This window comes from Neovison vison, chromosome 8, assembly GCF_020171115.1.
Source record: "Neovison vison isolate M4711 chromosome 8, ASM_NN_V1, whole genome shotgun sequence".
Lineage (NCBI taxonomy): Eukaryota > Metazoa > Chordata > Mammalia > Carnivora > Mustelidae > Neogale > Neogale vison.
This window is the reverse complement of record NC_058098.1, coordinates 100,219,254-100,243,605: the sequence shown is the minus strand read 5'-3', so window position 1 is coordinate 100,243,605 and position 24,352 is coordinate 100,219,254. Positions and strand designations below refer to the sequence as shown.

At 35.3% G+C, this 24,352-nt stretch overlaps 1 protein-coding gene across 6 annotated transcripts in view; it reads right to left on the bottom strand.

The window, feature by feature from the left end:
* Window positions 1-24,352, bottom strand: part of CTNNA2 (catenin alpha 2) — a 1,151,183-nt gene that overhangs the window by 28,762 nt on the left and 1,098,069 nt on the right. For 4 of the 6 annotated variants that reach the window (XM_044261515.1, XM_044261516.1, XM_044261517.1 and 1 more), the window contains 3 exons: window positions 17,328-17,433; window positions 13,569-13,703; window positions 2,864-3,007 (listed from right to left, as the gene is read on the bottom strand). In XM_044261515.1, the coding sequence (XP_044117450.1) occupies window positions 2,864-3,007; window positions 13,569-13,703; window positions 17,328-17,433 (385 nt within the window). The remainder of the gene's footprint in view (window positions 1-2,863; window positions 3,008-13,568; window positions 13,704-17,327; window positions 17,434-24,352) is intronic. The other 2 variants (XM_044261518.1, XM_044261519.1) reach the window with 1 other exon arrangement.

The following is a 24,352-nucleotide window of genomic DNA, read 5'->3' as shown; positions in this document are numbered from 1 at the left end:
CTCAACTCTTCTAAACTGTTATATCATATATTATAAATTCAGCAAATATGGAAGGGCTCAGGAAAGGTATGGGGCTGTATTATATGCAAATATTTTGATTCATGGTTTTGATACATGGCATATCTAAACACAGGACTCCTCTGCAAGATTTATAATTCCATGGTCTTGATGACCTAAAATGCTTTCCTGCCCTCCTTGTGTGCAATAACACAAATGTAAACCACTGTGTTCCAAGTGAGCTGATGCTCTGATTCTCAAAAATCCATCCCAGTGCAATCCGGTCTACCCAACACCAGAGGGACATATTTTAGTTCTTAGAAATGTACTGTCTTCACCTCTAAGTTGACACTTGGCACGTGTCTATACACCCCAAAAGGTTGCATATTCCTCAAGAGCAGGAGCCAGGCCCCACATGTGTTCTATCCTCCATAACACACATTTTAAACACCTACCAATTCCCTACTCGTCAACTCTTACCAACACTACAAAAGGATTCCTACAGTACTGCATAAGAAGTTTTTAATTTCTCAGTGATATCTAAATCCATCCATGACCTAATAGTTAAGGATTGTTTTTATCTCAAAATATCAGAACAAAAAAACTATGGAGTCAAAAAAACAAATCAATCTTCCAAACCAACACATAGCTAACTATCAGACATTTGATATTGTCCATTTAAAAGAACAGAGCCCACTTGTTAACCAAATAATAAACTACATCAAATACAGAGTATATCCTAAAACCCACTTTGGACTGAAATTTTCTTCCTGGACTATAGAATGCTATGTCTCATACAAAAACAAAGTCTCATCAGCTATTCAGTATTTTTGCCATAAGCAATTTCTTAAAAAATATAAAATCATAAAATTTTAGAGCAAGTTACTTTAGGATATATCTTGTAGATCATCAATCACCATTTTACAATGAGAACACTGAGGCCCAAGAGATCAAAGTAATTTTCTTTCAGTTACCTAATTAGTCAGTGACAGAAATAGAACTACTATTACCAGTGTTGAAACCTCAAATTAATTCAACTTTTGTTACACTTCATTGTTTTATTTACAGGACAGCATATAGAATTTTTAAATTAGAATTTTAATACATACAAATGAATTAAAAAATAATGAACGCCACTATAAATGAAACATGCACATGAAGATAAACAAGTGCATGCACAATGCATTCCATGATAGACTCTTTGAATTTGCACAAGTGCACAACACAACCGTTCTTAACTCATGAAGTTAAAGATGATTGTATTCAAAGGGTTTGTAAAATATGAGCATTTCTTACCTGGCAGCTGTATGAGGGGTTGATAAAAGACATTAAAAACTTGAGCTATAGTTAGACATTAGATTTTTCTGGCACTGAAGGTCTCCTTCTGCCTGGGTTTGAGGGTGTTAGCATTTATAAAGAAGGTAGGCCAAAGACCTCAGAGAGATCATCCAATATATAAGACTTTGGCATTGTTACCCACATTGCAATATAAAGTTGACTATATGTGATTACCACCTAAGTTTTCCTATTGTCCAGTTATGGATCTATTTTTCATTATTGTACCTGAAATCTCTACCATTACAGTCACTTCTTTAAGTTAGAAACTGTAGGTGGGAAAATCACTTCAGAACTTGCCATACCACTCCACCCAGGTAATGAAAAGAACAGGATTAGCTCTAGTGATTTTGAATTCTAAGAATGCATAACTTGGCGGGGCAGGGGGGACAGAGATTTCTACATGTAACAAAAACGCTAATGATGAGAAAGGACTCTTCCTTTTAAATTGCTTCTGATATTCCAACACCAGTATCCACACATAGTTAACTAGGGATGCACACTTTGAAGAAAATGAATGATATCCTCTTAACGTATTTCCTAACATCTATGATCCACACCAAGGAGCTTTTATCCTACTCCATGAAAACTAACAGGGCCTCACATTCTGATGGTCAAACCCTTTTAAAAACACCCACCCTGATACTTCAACATCCTTTAAAGATTTAACCACCTTCATGAACTTCCTTTGCCCTTTTATATAAAAGCTGGCATCTTGACAGTTTTAATAGGTACCCTGGAGAGAACAAGTAGAGGAAAAATGCTCATTCCAGTTGATTTTTTCCTTCCAAATACTAAGGCATACAAAAGAATTAATCAGTATTATAGAAACTCAAATGAAACAAAGAACAGTAACATTTCACAGCTCTTACCTACAAAGAAATCTTACAAAACAGCATCAGTGTTATGACATACAATATCAACAAAAAAGTTAGCAAATTTGGTTGTGACACCTTGAAATGGCTGTACCCTTAATCTTGCAAGAGTGGTGACTCTTTTGTTTTAAATATTTTTTTCTTCATTTGAATATTTTCATTTGTTTACATCAAAAACCAAGTTTACTAATTCTTTATGTATCAGTTTCTTCACAATTTTACCCCCACAGTTTTAAAAGAGCAGACTGATTCTCTGGGCTAACGTCAATAAAGGATATTGTGTGACCCTGTTATCCTTCAAATGAAGAAGAACATCTCCTCACTAGCCCTCCTTAAAGAAGCTCACCAAAGGACTACAGAATGGATTCATTCCACATATGCAATGACTTTCAGTCCCAATGGGAAGAAAGACTAAGAAATAAAGGAATGAAATACCATTTCTATATCTCAAGTTTCGATCATGCTTGAAGAATATATCTGCTGTGGAATTCTCAAATCATACAAAGAATAAATAAGTAGATCCTTAACCCAAAGTTGGTTAACAGTAAAAGAAGACTTATGTGGTCACATCTTTACTTCTTTCAATCCCCATCCACCTGCTTTCAAAATTAATGTTTACAATGAGAAAGATTACATTAGAAAGCAAAGTTACTCACCATGGAGGAATCACTGCTTCCACTCCCGATCGGAGCTCCCTCAGCACAGGTTGGGAGGTGGGTAGAAAGTTGACTAGCCCTGCCCCCATCTATGACATCACAATCTACCTCATAAAAGGTAGTGAAAGTGCTCTGAACTCCTGTCTGATTTCCGAGAGATACAGAAAAGAGTGAGTGAGAGAGAGAGCAAGAGAAAAAAAAAAAACGTACCCTAATGGGAAGGGATTAGGGAAGTGGAAGAGGGAGTGGGTCATTGGGAGAAAGAGGCATATGAAGGAATTAGGTGCTAAAAGAGATATGGGTGGGCATCCATGATATTAAGCAGCCCGGCCATATGAATTCCTCAGTGGCTCTCTTGAACCGAAAATGGACCATCTGGGAGAAGGAGAATGAAGAAGCACCCTGCCTTGTCAGGCATTGCCAGGGACAATCATAGTGGCATTTAAAGGGGATGAAACTCCCATTTAAAGCATTGAAGATCACCAAGAGAGAAAGCAAGGGCTGCAGCTCTTAAAGCCTGGAACGGTATGTGGGGAATCTCAGATGTCTTTCTTGGAAGTTCCATTGCCCTGCTGTGTGACCTTCATCAAGCCCTTGGCCTCTGCATCTCCAGCCAGTACATGGTACTAAAAGGATACTTACCTCTTTTATTGGAATCACTGAAGAACTAATGCATTCATTGTTGCTACAACTGCCACTCTTTTTACTCTTCCTTTTTGTACCCAAGGAGGGGCTGTGTGACAGGCACATTTCAAAAGATAAGCCAATAACCAATGCCTATTTCTACTTCTTAAAATGTTATCTTCAACATTAAGAATTACTGTCAATCTTGACTAGGTTTTTTGTATGTACTGAATATAACATATATCTAAATGGGGTTACAAGAGCCCATGTTCAAAACTAGAGTAAAAGTAAATGGGAAGATTTCCATACCATAGGGTCCCTATACTGTCACTGTCAGAGGTCAAATTTAGGTGACCCAGTGATGCTAACAGATCAAACATTGTGTCACATGCAGGAAAGCTATAGTCATATAGCTTTATTTAACCTCTGAATCCACTTTTGGGGAGGGGGAAACTGATGTCAGGTAAGATGGGAGAATAATACAAAGAACACTAAGGTCTTTTTTTAAAATGGAGGTTTAGAAGTTAAAAACGATGAACTACTCAAAAGTTGTCAGGGAGTAGTATGACCAAACAAAAAGGAGTTATATTAAAGAGCAGGTAGGTCCTGAAACCATCCACATGGAAGCCAAATTTTTATCTGCCTGGTGGAATATATGAAAAGTGAAACCTACTCTTTCCACAGAAAATATTTTAGTAAAAGTAAGAGCTTACAATTCATGGCATCATAAATGGGTAAAGCCCAAAGAAAGTTTGTTTCTATATGCAGACAAACAATATTCTTTATTTTTTTTTGTTTGAAGCAATTATAATTCTATTTTTAGTCCTGCCATTCTTAGCTAACTATGTAGGTGTATTAAATAATCACAATATAAAAATTAAGCAAAATAGGCAGGTTAGGGAGCATTCTGAAACACAGATGCTACTGAAGTCAAACTTATAATGGATTTGGCATTATTTCTCCCATCTTTTATTTTAAATTAAATGTTAGAGACATTTAAAGAATGTCTTTAGAGAATTAAAGACAATAGAGAAGTAAAAAATATCAAATTTATGAAGAAAAAATGGAATTTTTCTTATACTTCATGTTTTCTGTACTTATTAGGGATACTCTGCATGTTTCCCACTCTATTATTCTATTTCTATTTTCAGTAATTCTAAATCTAAATTCAGATTCTGTATTCAACAGCTTTTTTCTGTGACTTTTCACAATTAATAGTCCTATGAAGCCTTATTTTCTTCCTATTTTTACTTATTGGATCATTGACCAGTTGGCTTATCTTTGCTTTTTTATACTTTATAGTTGATCCCATTTGTTTTAGAAATTAGGCATTTCCTGACTTTCTCATTATAGGAAATATGCCATTCATTTACCATTATTTCTCAGTTTCAAAAAAATTCCTACATATTAGAAACTAATTTGTGTCATCTCACCTTTCATACAAAATGTAAAGGTCATTAGTTTAAGATTACTGATGGCAATTGCTCATTCTTCCAATAAACACCTTAAAAATTTTTTACTACCCAACAAAGAAGGTACACATCTGCCAATGTTAAGATATCAGAATAAAAATGGAGTTAAACATTTTTTAAATATTGAAATAAAACTGATTTATATTATATAGGTATTTCTTATTATCTACTGCTTATTTAGAAATGGAGCATGACTTCAGGAACCCAATGCAAAACTAGGCTGCATCAAAAGGATGCAGAGTGGTGAGCTGTGCTGACTTTTTAGGTGAATTTAGTATGATTGGTTTCAATAATGTCTTTAGTTATATTAGTTGAAAAAAAATCTGTTTGACACAGAATGCAATGCCAGGACCAGATAATTTCTCTTCTTTAGGATCTAGCCTCTTGACATTTTTATGAAAACTAAGTGTCATTAGAATTATGGAGCTGATGCATACTTTCTATGATATCACATAAATGGATGAGTTAGCCTTTCAAGACAAAGTATGAAGTGAAGTGATTGTAAGATTTTGGTCAAGAGACCATTATTGAAGTCATGGTTAGAACTTTATTCTGATTAGAGATGTAGGATTGGTTTCAAAATGTTGTTTGTTGAAAAATTGTTTCTATTTGACAGTACAGAAGATAAAAGTTAGGTGGAATAATTTGTACATTCCAAAAGAATAATCTAGAGGTATATTAATAAAGTAATTAATTGTGGAAGACATGAACAGGCAGTTGGCATGCAATCTGACCAAAATGTCATTATTGAAGAGAACTATCTCAGCAAGACAGAATCCAAATAATTTTGATAGCAACAGATTTGAACTGGGAGTTCCTAGATAAAGTGATTCTATTTTGAGTTTGTTTTATGATAGTGTCTCACATACAAAATCTTGAACTTAAAAGAGTATGGGTTCTTATAAGATGATTCTGACTGGAACTTCTCCAGGAACTTCTCTAAGTTGAGAAATAGATTTTCAGAAGGAAATGGATGAAAGGGGTCAAGATACTGATTGTGCAGATTTGACAGAAGATCTAGCCAGAGTTCCAGTCAAGTTCATTATCAGCAAGGCATCTACACAGATGAAAGTATTCAGAGAAAAGCAGTAACATAAGATACAGTATTGATGATGAAAGAAAAGATTAAAGTCTAAATTAAGTAAGCTTGCTTTCAAGAAAATTGGGTTAGGATGAAATATTTGAAATATATTTATTGCCCACAAAGAAAATGACTGTTCAAGATAGAGTAAGACAATATGTTCTGAAGCAGTAAAAGAAATTTGAACTAAGAAAACTACACACTGCCCATCCAGAAGTCTTTCCTATTTGTAAGATCCATGGACCATAACATGGCACATATTTCTCTCCTAAGGGCTGTGATAAAAACCATATTTTATAAATCATTTAAATTAGCTGGAGAAAGCATTTGACAAAATAATCTGCAGGAACAGAATAAGAAGATAGTAAATTAAACACACTTTTATTTCTAGAATATAGTAAACCAAGAACAACAGTGAATACACAGAGATAGCTATCAACAGACACTCTGCTATTCTTGCTGAGAATGCTAAACAGAAAGATGAGAAACTTAATAGAAAAAAGAAAACCCAATGGACTACACAATCTAACAGAGGCACAAAAAAACAGAAAAATTTCTTCTTTTCATGGAAATTATTTGCTATTAGAGATAAAGGACTTTGAATACCTTCACCCAAACAATATTTAGCACTATGCCTTTTAAGTAGTTGGAACACTCTAGAAGTGCTGTTCAATGAATCAGGAAATATCTTTATGTGAACAGGAAGTATAGCTCTTTGAAGCCCTGATTGCTGGTTTGTCATTAGAAATTAGGAACATTATATGGATATGATAATTTTTTTCTAGAAAAATAGGATTGTCAAAATTTTATTAAATCTAGCACCAAATGTAAAATCCTATCTCAGTTTTGCTATGGAGTCTCTTAATTTCTTTTATTTTGAGTCATCTGAGGTAATGGAAAATTACACAAAATCAGTAATGAAATTACCCAGGTAATATTTATTATCAGGTTTTAATATTCATCTTCTCTTATTTATATATTTTTATATCAACTGTTCACATTTTAGCTTCTTTTTCTTCCAACTGCCTTCAATCCAGGAATTCTTGAGGTATATCCAAGTAGGAACAAGAAAAAAGAATCACAATTCAAAGTATGTATTTCTTGACTAGAGCCGACAAATCCAAGTGTACACAGGAACACCAAAAAGCATAAGCTAATTACAGATACTGTTTCTAAATAAAGGTATTCTATCCAATACTGTGGCTTCCCATAATTATTTGGTTCAATTTAAGGGAAAAGGTGTTATCTGGATTTATTCTCACATATCCAAAGCTAGTTAAAAATGAGGAGACATCTCCTAAGGCACTACTATAGACATTAATTATTTAAAATATGTTAATAAAGAACATCTTAGAATGAAATAAATTATAACCAACAGACATTTATCTCAAAATCAGAATATGTCTCATGGGAAAATGTTATAAACCAGTACTTCTTCACTAGGTTTGCCTGTGTTACACAGATACCAAAAGAGATGCACAATTAGTGTCCCTCATCCAGGTACCTCCCATGTGTCTAATTTCCAAGTTGTCATAAAATATTACTCAACATTGGCTGTGAAATATTGTTCTGAATATTAACTGAAATCTAAAATATTAACTGCTAATAGAATAAGGTGTGAATTATTTGCCTTCTTTTTAATTCAAGGCTTTCAAAACTTGAATAGCTTCTAAAACCTAAAGGAATGAAAGTTCACTGACTGAAGGACAAATAATGGCACTGACATTTCTGAGGTAGAGACATTCTTCATTAAGCCACTAGCTACTTCTACTCTAATGCACAGTAATGAACACCCTCAAACTAAAATAGAAGTGTCTCCGTTTATAAGCTCAGGTGATGCAATCAAATCAATCTATTGAGAAGATCCAAGTTAGGTCAACCTATGTCTCCACTTAAGGTAAAAAGAGTTCTTTCCTTGGTTCATGTTCCAGCTTTGCCACAAAGGAGTCTGTCTTCTTACTTTCAAATGAGAGCATTAGAATATAAAGTATTTTTTCTATGAATAAAACAAATTGGATGACCAACTGATTTAATTTCATCAGTAAAAGGCTCATTTTTAAATAATAGATTGAATTGAGGAGTTTAAGGTCACCATCACCAAGTATATAACTAAAGAGCTACTTTTTATAACAGAGTAATATACAATCTTCCTTTGCACGAGACTATTTAAATTCAGAGAGACACCTGACAGGTGTTGTACACTAGATATAAAACTTTCTATGATGCCTGGCACTCAAGGAGATTTTTACTTTTCTTATAAAAATCCCCAACTCCCATTTTTTTCCATATGTAACACCTTAAGTTTGTTAAATGTCACTTTTATAACACTGGGAGAATGAATTTGCACTGAAAAATCACTTCAGGGTTATTTTTCCCTGAAGGTTTGCATAATTTGGGTTGTATAAAAATCAGTGACCATGTACACTGATATAAATGTAACTAAGGAAGGCTCAATGCAGGAATCAGAACTTAAATGGTTATGGTTTCACTATCATAACAAATTGGGAAGGTTAGTCTTTTGGGAGAAAGACTTAATTCTTCAGCAACCCATCTTACCAGTAAAGTATATTCAGAGAACTATGGCCATTCTGTCAGTGACAAATACTTGTTTAATTTTCTTACTGGTACAGAGTATTTCCACCACCCTTCCTTCCAGATTTATAATCAGAAGTTTGTTTTAGTCTTTCTCTAGATCTGGACTCTCCTACTGTTCATAGTTCTGAAAAGTCTGTTAAGCCCAAATAATTAACAGCCACCCCTCTGGAAAATCTGGAGAAAATTATTTGGAACTGCTGTTAATTTCCTGAATATATACCTTTTTTTTTTTTTTAAATGAAGTATAGAAATGCATTTCAGACCTCAAACTGAAATAGCTAGTAATTTAGATTTATTTCCATTACTACTACTCCGATCAGTAGAAATAATCAAGAATTGACAATAGACAGACTCAGAATATATATTTAAAAAAAAAAGACTCTTTCCCCAAATAAGAGTACAAGTTGTACAAAAGTACAAGGCTACACAACTAAGTACAATGCTTGTTTCAATGACTGCTTCAGTCTATTACAAAATACACTTTTTTATAGATGAAACGCAGAATTTTTCAAATAAAATGCAACTCTCATCTCAAATCATATTTTTAAAATGTTTTTAAAAGTGGAATACAAATGTATAAAAATGTAATCTATAATATATATAAATATATTTTTTAAAATATATAATACATATAGCATTGTACAAATAATTCCCATGTTTTCTTTTCCCTAAACTGTCTTTGATCAGATATGTCACAGTTATCAACCACTGGTTCAGTTCCTGATTGCTGCTTATTCAGGGAGTAAGGTAGTAAATATCAAATCATGTGTATTTGTTGCGTGTGTATTTTTGTGCATGTGCACATATGCCATAGTCAGGTAAGACTGAGTCAACCATTATCAGTTTCTAGTACTGTATGAATGGCTTTCATTTATTGACCATGAATATTCATGTTGATTTTAATTGAGTCTAATTTTTTTAATGATGTGAAACAGTCCATGTAGACTATAACTGACTATTTACTCTCCAATTTTCCCTTTACTAGTTCAAATCCTACCAGTATCACAAATTATATTTGTTCACCTTGTCAAGATTCTCTTCATAACCCAATTGAGAGGGATTCAAATTTGGAAAGGAGAGATTTAAATGGCAAAGAAAAAAAGTGCACATTTAGGGTGAGTTACTTAATCCCTTAGGAATATAGCATTGGGCTCCATTCCACCAGGCTGAGGATGTAGGAAAGAACATTACTTGACTTCAAACTCTGCTCCTACATTTTGTTAAGTATGAGAAAAAGACATTTATATGTAATGAAATCTATTAAGATTTCTAGCATTTTCATGTGGAGTCAACTATAACTTACAATCTGTGTCCTTCCATCTCTAACCTAAACACTGAATTCCTGTCCAAAGTAGGGCTAATTCCTCTTGCATTCTGGCTTCATTGTTTTAAAGATGTATTTGAACTTCAAGAAAACTTTAGGTGGAATTTTTCAGATTTATCAGAATGCTTGATGTTTAGCATTCTACATTCTAAAATTCCATATTAGTGTTTTCAGTCTCATTCAGAAAAATGCAGAAGTATAAATGTGAGGGTAGCTAAGATAATCGAAGGTTATGGAATGTTTTTTATTTCTCCAGATCTGTATGTACATCTTCATTTTAAAATTTGAAAGAATCCATTAAATCCTCTGCAACCTAGCGAATAAAAAGTAAAAACACAGCCATCAAATATACAGGTAATATCCACATCATAGCACTGGAATGAACTTGTATTCAAAATATGTTTACATACTTGAAAAAAAGTGGCTCAACTTTTCTGCCATGATAAATATAATACTGCCATGTTTAATGGATATTACCTGCACTAAAATAACTTATAATATGCTATGGCTAAGTTTCTCTTTCCTTTGTTTTCTTCCTTCTTTCATGACTATTCTCTCTTATTCTCCCTCCTTCCCTTTTTTTTATTTTTCTTTTCTTCTTTGAACATTTCTTTTTCCAGAAAGCATATAAAACTGTTTTAAGAGTTTAAATAAACACAAAGCAAATAAAGCCAAGTTATAAATGAATGGATGTTTAATCTTTTGGACTTTGGTTTCCTCTACTTTCTCCTTGGCATTTCTTGCACTGTTAGTTTTTTGTTTTGTTTTAATTTTTTCTTCCCCATTGACCCCTTAGCAACCATACAAATGGCTTAAACTGAATTGGCTCACAAATGCATCTTCTACTCTGAGATTTATTAAGAACCGTACTTTTTTGGCTGGTGAGAAAGATGTAAGCCAATAACTTTAAAAACATATCTCCAGCCAGAAAATTAATGGTGCTTCTTAGACAGCAGTTGGGTGAATGACACATGTAGGCATATATTCGGGACTGAATTATTTCTCTAGCTTGCCATCATGATTCAAGAGCTTTTGGACCCATTGTTCCTCCACCCATAACCTACTGAGTTTCCTGCCCCCAAACACCCAAGCCAAACACAGATAAAACAGAAGCCTTTCCCAGTGTGTACACACAGAATCACATAAAACATACACATGCTGACATGGTACATAACTGTGCACATGTGCATTTTGTTCATCTTGATAGCACAAGGGTCTAAAAACACAGTTCTCAGCATTGAAATTAAAATAATTTTTCTTGGCAAAATGGGAATAGCCTATCCAAATTTCTTATTTTAGGGGAAAATCTGACTACTAACATATATACCTTCTTGGGGGCTTTCATATGTTTCAGAGAAGAAACCACAACCCTGAATCCCATGTACCTAAACACATAGGAAAAAAGGAAGGAAGATTCAAACATTTCTCTCTTTTTCTTTTTTTGATTGCATGTTATATTCTAGTAGTTTTTCCTTAAAAATGTAGCAACTTTGTCATGCCAGACCATAAAATAAATGGGGCCCAATGCATGGGCACATTTTCTTGGCAAAATCATTGAAAAGTTTGTGTGTATGGGGTCTTACATTCTTGACTCTTTCGGAACTTTGAAGGTAGTCATTTGTGGCTATTTTGCAAAATAAACATTGATTTTTTTTTTTTTTCTTCATTGGCCATCAGTGAAGGAGGATGAAGAATAAGATGGAGGCAGAAGTGGCGAAGACAGCAGACTACAGATGTAGGTATGGTACCAAACAGCAATCAAGCTTTGAAAAAATGAGGAGGCCAAGAGCAGGTCCATAACTGAGCAATATATAGCAAACCTTTATAATGCATTAGACTCAGAATTATTATAAAGTTGTATAACAGTCCTTTAAAAGAAGCCTTCCCCCATGCAAGGATTTTTGAACTTTGCCGGTAAGACTCAAAGAAGGAAACAGGCTTCTTGATGGTGTTCTCAGTCTCAAACACCTCTACAAATGCCAACAGTGCAAGTGATAAAAGCCAGTGATGGTTTGGACTACATCTAAATGAGGAAAAGACAATGGAAATGAAGCTCTGGAAGCAGTGATGAACAATGGGTACTGAGAGGATAATGGAGAGCAACTCTGCCAGTCAAATAATCACTTAGATGAGGTTGTGGAGTCTGAGATCCACAAAGATGCTTTGCGCATCCATGTAAATAATAAGATTTGGAAAGTGACAAATGAAAGCACATAAGGCAAGCTAAACAAAAAGCACTCAGTTCCACAGGTGCTATATACAGATGGACATGAAAGCCGAATGGTATGGGAGACTATACCATTGAGTCTGAAGATAAGAAAGGAAGCAAGGGATATGCAATGTTTTGATCACTTCTTGGCAGAGAATCTTGGTTATTACCAACTCAGCAGAAAGGACACATTGCAAGACAGATTGCTCTTGGTTGCTGAAGAATGTTGAAGCAGGATCATTTTGGAAATGCAAAGAGGTGACTATGCTTTGGGAAGAGGCACAAAATAGCCAGTTTATTGGAATCTAGGGGAGACTGCATGGAACAGGCTTTCTAGATGGCATCTCCATGCAAGCCAGATCAGCTCTTTTCCCAGCTGTTTTCTGCAAGTCAAACAATATAGAACCTGAAACCTTTGGGTTCAAGAATGATTTTTTGACATATTTTTATCAAATGGTCAAACTGCTAAATTTCTGAAAATGTCTCAGTAAAGAATTAAGCGTCATGACTAGTCCGATTCTCATAAGGCATTCACCATGTTGATCATGTTATGTTCCTGGTAATGCCACACTTAAAATGGCATCACGGTCTACTGGGAAAAGAACTAAAGGTGGCAGAGCCACACTTTGGAATTCGCAAATAGTTTACAACAGATGGCACCTCATGTTCAAAGAAAGGGACTGAGGGAGGAGAAGCCAAGGTGAAGAACCTCAACACATACATTTGGAAATCTTGCCAAGAAATAATAATGTTTCTATTAATCAAACTTATTTCTTTATATCTGATGAAAGTGGACCAGATACGAAGGGAAACACTGGAGTGATTAAGCAAAGAATACATAACTGTTAGTGTTTGACAGCTATGTTAGTTTTTGGCAACAGCACATCAACCTGTATTAAATTTGGATATTTTCTGGCTTTCAAGGGTTACTGATAACCTAGTATGCATTGGAACCTGATGAATGAATTCCTATTGTTTTCATCATCTCTAATATGTGAACACAATCCACACATAGAGAGGCTGGCTCCTGAACAGAGAGTGAAAATTACTAGGACTAACAAAGGGAAGTAGACTCACAATGAGTAAATGTACAAAAGCTCCAAATAATTATAATAGTCACAGCTTGGCAATGAGTTTCCAGACTATGAAATTAGTTTTCTTGTGAAGAATGGAGATTTTACAAGGCTAGTATAAACATGGGGTAATTGGAAAATCAAATTGCTCTTTGTGAGTTATTGTAAGGTCTGGAATAATGGTGATAACATTTACTTAAAAAAAAAAAAAACCCTCCCTATGAATCACTGTAGTTTGGTGTTTTTAAGCAGTACTGTTGCCAAGAATGCTTGCCTTGGAAGTACAACAGTGGGAGCTTTAATTGTGAAGCCCAAGTCATGGCTTACCCCTGACACAATGAGTTCTCCTCCAAGATTCTGTACTTCTGCCTTCACCTTGCTGCAGATATTAAGCTGATGGCAATACAAGGCAATTCGTTGAAGGTAGGCTAATAAATCCTGCTTACATGCTGAATCAGGACACTATAAAACATTAAAAAAAAAGTGATCTCAATTAGCAAGTACTCTTCAGTTTCTAATACTCTCTATATAAAAGCTGTGAGAAGAAAAGGTTTTAATGTCATATACCTTAATTACACCCATTTAACTTCACTTCTTTATAGCACATTTTAGGAAGGCCATAGCCAGTATTTTAGAATGGTCAGCTCTACTTTGATATAATTATATAAAAAGAATACTGAAGATCTTCCATAAAGTCTTCTGGGAACTTCTGTACATGTTTTTGAGTAATTTTACCAGTTGTCTTCTGAACTGTTAAGAAAACCAGATATTCTCCAGGTTTTTTCCTAGTAGCCCATCCAACATTCACCATGTATAGTTTTGTTAATATGGACAACCAAAGCAACAGAAGCTAGAAGGAAGTCACTCCAGGTAGCAATCTCTCTGACACAGCAAAGCATAGAATTTCAATTCAGTTAGTTGGGGGGGAAATTGCTTGTTTCCTTTGGATTTCTCAGAAAAGTATCAGTCACTAAAGGAAGCCTCTTTCACTTTTTGTACTTTTATGTTTATCAAAATTTTAGCAACATTATAAACTTTCTTTAAGAGACTCTGAGAAGGATCATGACCACTGTTAGTGCAATTGATTCAAGTAGAATGAGTTTGAAGCCAATTAAAACAAACTCCTAAAAGTAAAAACAGAACCCTTCAGAGGTTGTTCCACAGCCAACTAGGACCAGGATTTTGAATTCTCTTTATTACCTAGTGGGTAGATCTCCATCAAATACAACTGAGCTTAGCTGAACACTTCCATAGACATTTACATGGCCCCCTAAAGCATTTCTGAGGCTTCAATACCAATGGCTATTTGGCCACTGAAATATGTTTCTATTGCTATCAAAAGTTCAGTTCAAGATTCTGTAGGCCATCCCATTGTTCTGGTGCAATCTGGCACTTGTAAAGAGCATATACTCACCAGATCCCTTGATGAAACACTGTAAAAAATAAGAACCTAGAGCCAAAACTGAAGTAACTTAATTAGAATTAGAGTATGAAAAAAAAAAGACTCCAGCTAGGTTTCCTTCAAGCACAAGAAAGGCAATTCTGAAAGAAAAGAGAAAAGAGAGAAAGAAAGAAGGAAGGAAGGAAGGAAAGAAAGAAAAAGAAAGAAAGAAAGAAAGAAAGAAAGAAAGAAAGAAAGAAAGAGGCAAGAAAGGCAGCTGTTCCATTAAGAATGTGAAGCCAGTGGTTGTGACACAATCGTTTCTTTAATGAAAGACATAGGGGTCTCTTTTATATATAATACCATTATGGTACTTTTTTCACTAACTGCATTTATCAAGAAAGAATCCCACAGAGACTGTTTTTAGCTTTCTACAAGTACTTAATACTGTAATATTTATCCTACTCCAGAGACCCATATACTGAAAGGAATTAACTTTAAAATGATATCTCCCTAGAGGGCTGACAAGGCTTTCGATACAAATACCTTGCAGCAAATTAAACTGGAACTTCTATCTCAATGGAACAGTAATTAAAAATGCAACAGTCCGTAAAAAGTTTATATTGCTTGCATATCTCAAATCTTCATAAAAATATTTTCAGGCAAAATAAAGGCAACAAATCCATTCCTTGCTAATGCTCATTCTGTTCTATTATTTAAAACACACATAAAAGCATGATGGACCAAGAAAAATAATTCTTGTATCATGGAAATAGGTGAAGATTTTGAGAAAGAACTGTCCTATTCAGACAAAACATTAGCAAAAATTGCAAGTTGCTTCAAAGCTGATGACAGTGATAATGCTACAAAGAGAGGGTTATATTTAACCCTCATCTGTTTATTTTAAAAGTTATCACAGAATAGCATTTAAATACTTTGTCATTTAATTTCAAAATATGTCTAGAATCTTGGGATTTGTTTGTGTGCACGTGTGGAGTGCTTTCCAGATAGCCGAACTGTTTTGGGCCAGGATTCAAGTTGCATAATAGTTGGAAATAAGGGTCTAAAAATGCAAAGGCAAAAACAAAAACCACAATCAAAAATATTGAACTCAAGCTTAAACATACTAAGAAACAGTTTCAGTGACTGAGATTCAGAGTTTATGGAAAGCCATCCAAACTCCACCCACTTTCTCTTCTGGGAAGAAATCCTTCCTCACAAAACTCTTTTCAGGACCACCACCAATATCTTCTCATCCCACTCATCCCAAGTTCCCTCTACATTTGCGGGCAAAAAAAATGTGGCATTCCTTGCTGGCTGGTGTATTTTTGTTTGTTTACATACATGCATGCACATTTCCAAGTAAATTCACTGTCTCCATGAACTTTCTGGGATACATATAGAGCTCTGTATAAAGCAATTCAATGTATGCTGCAAACTGCAGGGGGCCTGGCAGTTGATAGGGTCCTGAAATTAGTAACTTATGTGTGTGTTCAACCCACACAAATTTTAGGGGATAGTCAAAGGATGGTATTTAGTGAATTATCTTTACTATTAAGTGTTTCTCAAAAATTTCAAAGCAAGCAAAATACATTCCCTTGGATTAGCCATCATAGATGTAAAAAAATTAAAATGAGACTATCTGTTGGCTTATTATAAATGTAGACTTGATAGTTTAATCATGTGTTTTTCTTTTCAGTGTTTAGAAGAGGAGTGAGTTTGGTATTGACCCAAAGGACTCTAGAATCTGGGGGCCTGAAGAGAGCAAGTGTTTATGGCAACAGCCAAATATTAAGGAATGGAGGAAGAAAATGAGGAGAAGGAACTCAAAAATCATAGGAGAGTAGGGCCATCTATGGAGAAGGAACAATCCTACATCTCTTAAGGTCTCCAGAGAGCATCACTGCATTGAAGTCTAGTAAGCAAATTCATGCTTGTGGTAAGAATAAGATGAGAACACATTACAAGCATTTTACCAATTAAAAAAAAATGGAAAGAACAAGATGAGAATTAGTTACCTGTAAAAGTTTACTTCCTAAAGTACCATTATTAGGAATGGGACTCTACTGCAACTAGACATATTTAGAACAGGATTTTAGAGTTCCAGTTTAAGCCACATAACATGAAGAGTATAGAGATCGACTCAAACATCCAAGGTGAGATTGAGAACTACTCTCACATGTATCTGATTCCAGTCTGAAAAGATACTCTGCGAATTTCATTTATCTGTGATACTTTTAAATCTGGATGAAAATGAGATCTGGAGGCTTTTGATTATGTGGATTAATTCCATTTATGTTAGTGCATTAACTACTATGAATTATAAAGAGCATCAATAGAAGAAGATCAATACGAAAAAACAAAAGTTCAAGTTCTTTTTTCTTTTCCTCCCTATGTCATGTCCTTGACTTGCTGCACAGCAAGGGCAGTCAGCATAACCCCCGCTTTGGGAGTTTTGTCTCTGAAGTAGCAGGTACTCTTCTTTCTCAAGAAGTTTTGGTCATGGGCTTTAAGGAGACCCTCTTAACTGAACCTACCTTTGCCATCAGCTCAGTCTCAGCAGAGTTAGAGGCCTGTTTGTAAAATGTTAGTGATTACAATTCATCCTTCAGAAGCATTTTATAGGGTACATAAAACCCATTACAGAACCCAAGCGCTAATTAATGATACCACACAGCATGTGTTTGCTCTTCCTCTGATATTACCTGATCAGCCACCGCGCGGGCTAATTTGTCCATTCGAGAACCTGCTTCAGCAATTTTCTTGGCGGCATTAATAACATCAGATGTATTTTTCAATGGGCCTTTGCCTCTGAAACAACATATACAGCAAATTATATCGTTTGTCCAGGACTTTGTTTTTATATTTGATTTTATTCTGCCCACATCAGAAGAATTTTGAAGGTTTTCTGGATTCACTTCAATTTCCATGTTAATAGTACACTTTAATTCCATTCACTTTTAAGGAATATTTTTCTCTATTTTGATGTGCATGCTCATATTTTATTCCTTACCTTAATTTCTTTATTTTTAAACAATGGTTCATTAAAAAAAGATGATCACTACAAGGGCAATAGGAATTTAATATTTAAATACTTGTATGTGCCTGTGCTATTATATATACTACCTCATTTGTTTTTGTGTTACAACCCTAGCAAGTAACCATTATTATTCCCATTTTAGAGGAGAGAAAAATGAACTAAAAATTATTAACTTATCTAAACTTTATAAAGGTCATAGTGTAAACTCTACATTTAAATTAGAGTCTAGCCAAAATAAATGAACATCCTTTTCTTTCATACCATGTCCAGCACTATACTGTACTAATTATATTTTTAAGTTTACTTTGACACTTTGAAAGCAGTGGTCTCTTATATATAACTGGGAACTGTTCAGTCAGAATTTCTGAAAATTTTTGAACCCTCACTCTCATTGGCTTGTCTGGTACTGACTTACAAAGTAACACACAAAACACTGTGTGACAGCAGGTGTCTTTATGCTTCCAAACCATTGTCCCATATTTTCACATAAGGTTTTCAATTTGGTGGACTGTTTAATATTACATGTATTTTAAATATTTATTAAAAAAGAAAAGGAAACTATGCCGCATCATAAATCCTTAAACAAAATGTAGCATGTAACTTTTCTTCCTCTTTCTTGAGAGGTAAATAAAACAATAAATTTATTCTTTTTTTTTTAGCATTATTACTTATTCTGCTCTCCACATGTGTATCTAAAAATCAATGCATTTTTTAAGGTCACAAAATTACATTCCTATAGTTAGAGATATGGTGAGATGTGGAGAAAAACTACTCAGAAGCAATTTACTTAGAACATGTAGGGATATACAGAGTGGGCAATGACTGCCACTGTTAAATAATAACATTTTATAAAATGGGAGACTTAAAATGGCTTCAGAAAATAAATGTAAATGAAGGGCATTTTGTTGAGTTTCCCTCCCACTTTCCCTTCTGGCATTTTTTACATTCATAGGAAAAACAAAAATATATTGTGTTCATGTCAATGCTTAAACACACACACACTGGTAAATTCAAAACATAAGATATTCCATTTTGCTATGGTAACATCAATTCTTCCACAAAGGACAATGATTTTTTTTTTTAATTACTGCTTAGATTTTTAACTATGACAGGGATTTTACATGTAAATATTATGTAATATGAATAAGATTCTGTGACAATCATGCTCCCATTTTCTAACATTTTTTTTTACTCTCTTCTAGCAAATTTTTCCTTGGTTTTGCTTTATATTTCTTAAGGAAATTTTAGATGGCAGAATCTGTCAATGTTTAATTCTGTTGTCATTATTACATATTTTCCCATAACTTCTAGGCCTTATATCTCTTTTTAAGTTTTACTCTGATGTAGAATCTGTTACTTTTTGCCTCATCTGTTACTTTTGCCTTCACAAAAAGGTGCATGCTGCTTATTTTTTTATTACTAACAATCGTGTGTTTATTTATTTCAAGAATTTCAAAGGATTTGGGAAAACAGTTCCTCATCAACTTTATATAAACTTTCAACAGTTGATTGGTTATGATGAAATAAGTAAGTAAGGAACACCAATAGAGAGATTTGCTTGAGGCTCAGACTCCCATCTTGCAGCCAAAGAAGGATTAGAATCATGTCTTTTGTGATTACATAGGAGACTACAGTTCTTAGACAAACTAGTATATCATTATTTAAGAAGTTTGAGACTAGAGTCAGTTCAAATTCCTGAAGTGGCAAGTTAGTGATAGGAACATATTCATTAAATGCAACAGCAAAATAGAAGTTTTGAGAACTTCAAATATTTCCTTATTTTCTAGTTGAAGAAATGGACACTGAAAGAGGAAAGCTAAGTGATGTGTCCAAGAGGATAGTGGCAGAGAGACTGATAGACAAAAAGAGAATTAGGTTTGGGACCTCTGTGTCCTGAATCACAATTTGGTACTCTTCACTCTTTTTACTATACATGTTTCATTTTTAGAAGAACACTAAAATGGTGATCTCAGAGGAAAACAAATTGCCTTCATTACAAACATGAATGTACCAGAGATAATGAAAACAATAATGATCTGAACCAGGAATTTAGAAAGAAGTAGGAAAAAACTGGAGGAGTCAAGATGGTGGAGAAGTAGCAGGCTGAGGCTACATCAGGTAGCAGGAGATCAGCTAGATAACTTATCTAAACTTTGCAAACACCTACAAATCCAATGGGAGATCGAAGAGAAGAAGAACAGCAATTCTAGAAACAGAAAAGCAACCACTTTCTGAAAAGTAGGACCGGCTGAGAAGTGAATCCAAAGCAATGGGAAGATAGACCCCAGGGGGAGGGACCGGCTCCCGGCAAGCAGTGGAGCAATGGAGCACAAAATCAGGACTTTTAAAAGTCTGTTCTGATGAGGTACATCTCTCCAGACGCTAAACCGGGGTGAAGCCCACGCAGGGTCAGCGTGGCCCCAGGTCCCACAGGGTCACAGAAGGATCGGGGTGTCTGAGTGTCGCAGAGCTTACAGGTATTAGAACAGGGAACCTGGCTACAGAGACAGAGCCAAGGAGTGAGCTCTCAGCTCCGGGTTACCTTGAACCAGTCGCAGTCTGGGTGAGCTTGGAGCACAGCTGGAGGCCAGGGAGACGGGAGTAATTGGGCGCTATTCTCTGAGGGTGCACTGAGGAGTGGGGCCCCGAGCTCTCAGCTCCTATGGGCCTGAGACTGGGAGGCCACCATTTTCATTCCCGTCTTCCAGAACTCTATGGAAAGCTTTCAGGGGACAAAAGATCCTGAAAGCAAAACTGAGCAGATTACTCAGCCTGGCCCCTGGTAAGGGTGATGCAATTCCACCTGGGGCAAAGACACTTGAGAATCATTACATCAGGCCCCTCCCCCAGAAGATCAACAAGAAATCCAGCAAGGACCAAGTTAACCAACCAAGGAGTGCAGGTTCAATACCAAGGAGAGCAGCAGAATTCCAGAGAAGGAGAAAGCAAACCACTGAACTCATGGCTTGCTCCCCATGATTCATTAGTCTTGCAGTTAATTTAATTTTTTTTTTCAATTTTTTTTCTTCTTCTGCTAATTTTTTTTAACTTTTACCCTTTTCTTTTTTAACACTTTTTAAACTAGTTTATCATATATATATATTTTTTAATTTATTTACTTATATTTATATATATTATATATTTTTTTATTCGTTTTCTTTTTTTAATTTTTTTTTTTCTTAACCTCTTTTTATCCCCTTTCTCCCCACCCCCCCCCCCCACGATTTAGGGTCTCTTCTGATTTGTAAAGAGTATTTTCCTAGGGTCTTTGCCACCCTTTTAGTATTTTACTTGCTCCTTCATATACTCTTATCTGGACAAAATGACAAGGCGGAAAAACTCACCACAAAAAAAAAGAACAAGAGACAGTACCAAAGGCTAGGGACCTAATCAATACTGACATTGGTAATGTGTCAGATCTAGAGTTCAGAATGATGATTATTGAGGTTCTAGCCGGGCTCGAAAAAGGCATGGAAGATATTAGAGAAACCCTCTCAGGATATATAAAAGCCCTTTCTGGAGAAATAAAAGAACTAAAATCTAAACAAGGTGAAATCAAAAAAGCTATTAATGAGGTGCAATCAAAAATGGAGGCTCTAACTGCTAGGAAAAATGAGGCAGAAGAAAGAATTAGCGATATAGAAGACCAAATGACAGAGAATAAAGAAGTTGAGCAAAAGAGGGACAAACAGCTACTGGACTGCGAGGGGAGAATTCGAGAGATAAGTGACAACATAAGCTGAAACAACATTAGAATAATTGGGATTCCAGAAGAAGAAGAAAGAGAGAGGGGAGCAGAAGGTATATTGCAGAGAATTATTGGAGAGAATTTCCCTAATATGGCAAAGGGAACAAGCATCAAAATCCAGGAGGCACAGAGAACCCCCCCTCAAAATCAACAAGAATAGGTCCACACCCCATCACCTAATAGTAAAATTTACAAGTCTTAGCGACAAAGAGAAAATCCTGAAAGCAGCCCGGGAAAAAAAAGTCTGTAACATACAATGGTAAAAATATTAGATTGGCAGAGACTTATCCATAGAGACCTGGCAGGCCAGAAAGAGCTGGCATGATATATTCAGAGCACTAAATGAGAAAAAACATGCAGCCAAGAATACTATATCCAGCTAGGCTATCATTGAAAATAGAAGGAGAGATAAAAAGCTTCCAGGACAAAAAAAAGAAAAAATGAAAGAATTTGCAAACACAAACCAGCTCTACAGGAAATATTAAAAGGGGTCCTCTAAGCAAAGAGAGAGCCTAAAAGTAATAGATCAGAAAGGAACAGAGACGATATACAGTAACAGTCACCTTACAGGCAATACAAGGGCACTAAATTCATATCTCTCAATAATTACCCTGAATGTTAATGGGCTAAATGCCCCAATCAAAAGACACAGGGTATCAGAATGGATAAAAAAACAAAACCCATCTATATGTTGCCTACAAGAAACCCATTTCAGACCCGAAGACACCTGCAGATTTAAAGTGAGGGAGTGGAAAACAATTTACCATGCTAATGAACATCAAAGAAAGCTGGGGTGGCAATCCTTAGATCTTATAACTTAGATTATAAGCCAAAGACTATACTAAGAGATGAGGAAGGACACTATATCATACTCAAAGGATCTGTCCAACAAGAAGATCTAACAATTTTAAATATCTATGCCCCTAACGTGGGAGCAGCCAACTATATAAATCAATTAAAAAAATCAAACACAGCAACGATAATACAATAATAGTAGGGGACTTTAACATTCCCCTCACTGAAATGGACAGATCATCCAAGCAAAAGATCAACAAGGAAATAAGGCCTTAAATGACACACTGGACAAGATGGACATCACAGACATATTCAGAATATTTCATCCCAAAGCAACAGAATACACATTCTTCTCTGGTGCACATGGAACATTCTCCAGAATAGATCACATCCTGGGTCCTAAATCAGATCTCAACCAGTATCAAAAGATTGGGATCATTCCCTGCATATTTTCAGACCACATTGCTCTGAAGCTAGAACTCAATCACAAGAGGAAATTTGGAAAGAACCCAAATACATGGAGACTAAACAGCATCCTTCTAAAGAATGAATGGGTCAACCAGAAAATTGAAGAATTGAAAAAATTCATGGAAACAAATAATGAAAACACAATGGTTCAAAATCTGTGGGACACAGCAAAGGCAGTCCTGAGAGGAAAATATATAGTGGTACAAGCCTTTCTCAAGAAACAAGAAAGGTCTCAGGTATACAACCTAACCCTATACCTAAAGGAGCTAGAGAAAGAAAAAGAAAGAAAACCTAAACCCAGCAGAAGAGAAATCATAAGGATCAGAGCAGAAATCAATGAAATAGAAACAATAACAAAAAAAAAAACAACAAATCAATGAAACTAGGAGCTGGTTCTTTGAAAGAATTAATAAGATTGATAAACCCCTGGCCAGACTTAACAAAAAGAAAAGAGAAAGGACCCAAATAAATAAAATCATGAATGAAAGAGGAGAGATCACAACTAACACCAAAGAAATACAAACAATTATAAGAACATACTATGAGCAACTCTACGCCAACAAATTTGACAATCTGGAATAAATGGATGCTTTTCTAGAGACATATAAACTACCACAACTGAATCAGGAAGAAATAGAAAACCTGAACAGACCCATAACCAGTAAGGAGATTGAAACAGTCATCAAAAATCTCCAAACAAATAAAAGCCCAGGGCCAGACGGCTTCCCAGGGGAATTCTACCAAACATTTAAAGAAGAACTAATTCCTATTCTCCTGAAACTGTTCCAAAAAATAGAAATGGAAGGAAAACTTCCAAACTCATGAGGCCAGCATCACCTTGATCCCAAAGCCAGAGAAGGATCCCATCAAAAAAGAGAGCTATAGGCCAATATCCTTGATGAACACAGATGCGAAAGTTCGCATCAAAATAATAGTCAATAGGATTCAACAGTACATTAAAAGGATTATTCACCACGACCAAGTGGGATTTATTCCAGGGCTGCAAGGTTGGTTCAACATCTGCAAATCAATCAGTGTGATACAATACATTAATAAAAGAAAAAACAAGAACCATATGATACTCTCAACAGATGCTGAAAAAGCATTTGACAAAGTACATCATCCCTTCCTGATCAAAACTCTTCAAAGTGTAGGGATAGAGGGCACATACCTCAATATTCTCAAAGCCATCTATGAAAAACCCACCGCAAATATCATTCTCAATGGAGAAAAACTGAAAGCTTTTCTGCTAAGGTCAGGAACATAGCAGGGATGTCCATTATCACCACTGCTATTCAACATAGTACTAGAAGTCCTAGCCACAGAAATCAGACAACAAAAGGAAATTAAAGCCATCCAAATTGGCAAAGAAGAAGTCAAACTATCACTCTTCGTAGATGATATGATACTATATGTGGAAAACCTGAAAGACTCCACTCCAGAACTGCTAGAATTGTACAGGAATTCAGTAAAGTGTCAGGATATAAAATCAATGCACAGAAATCATTTCTCTACACCAAAAACAAGACAGAAGAAAGAGAAATTAAGGAGTCAATCCCATTTACAATTCCACCCAAAACTATAAGATAGAATTTGTACAGGAATTCAGTAAAGTGTCGGGATATAAAATCAATGCACAGTTGCATTTCTCTACACCAAAAACAAGACATAAGAAAGAG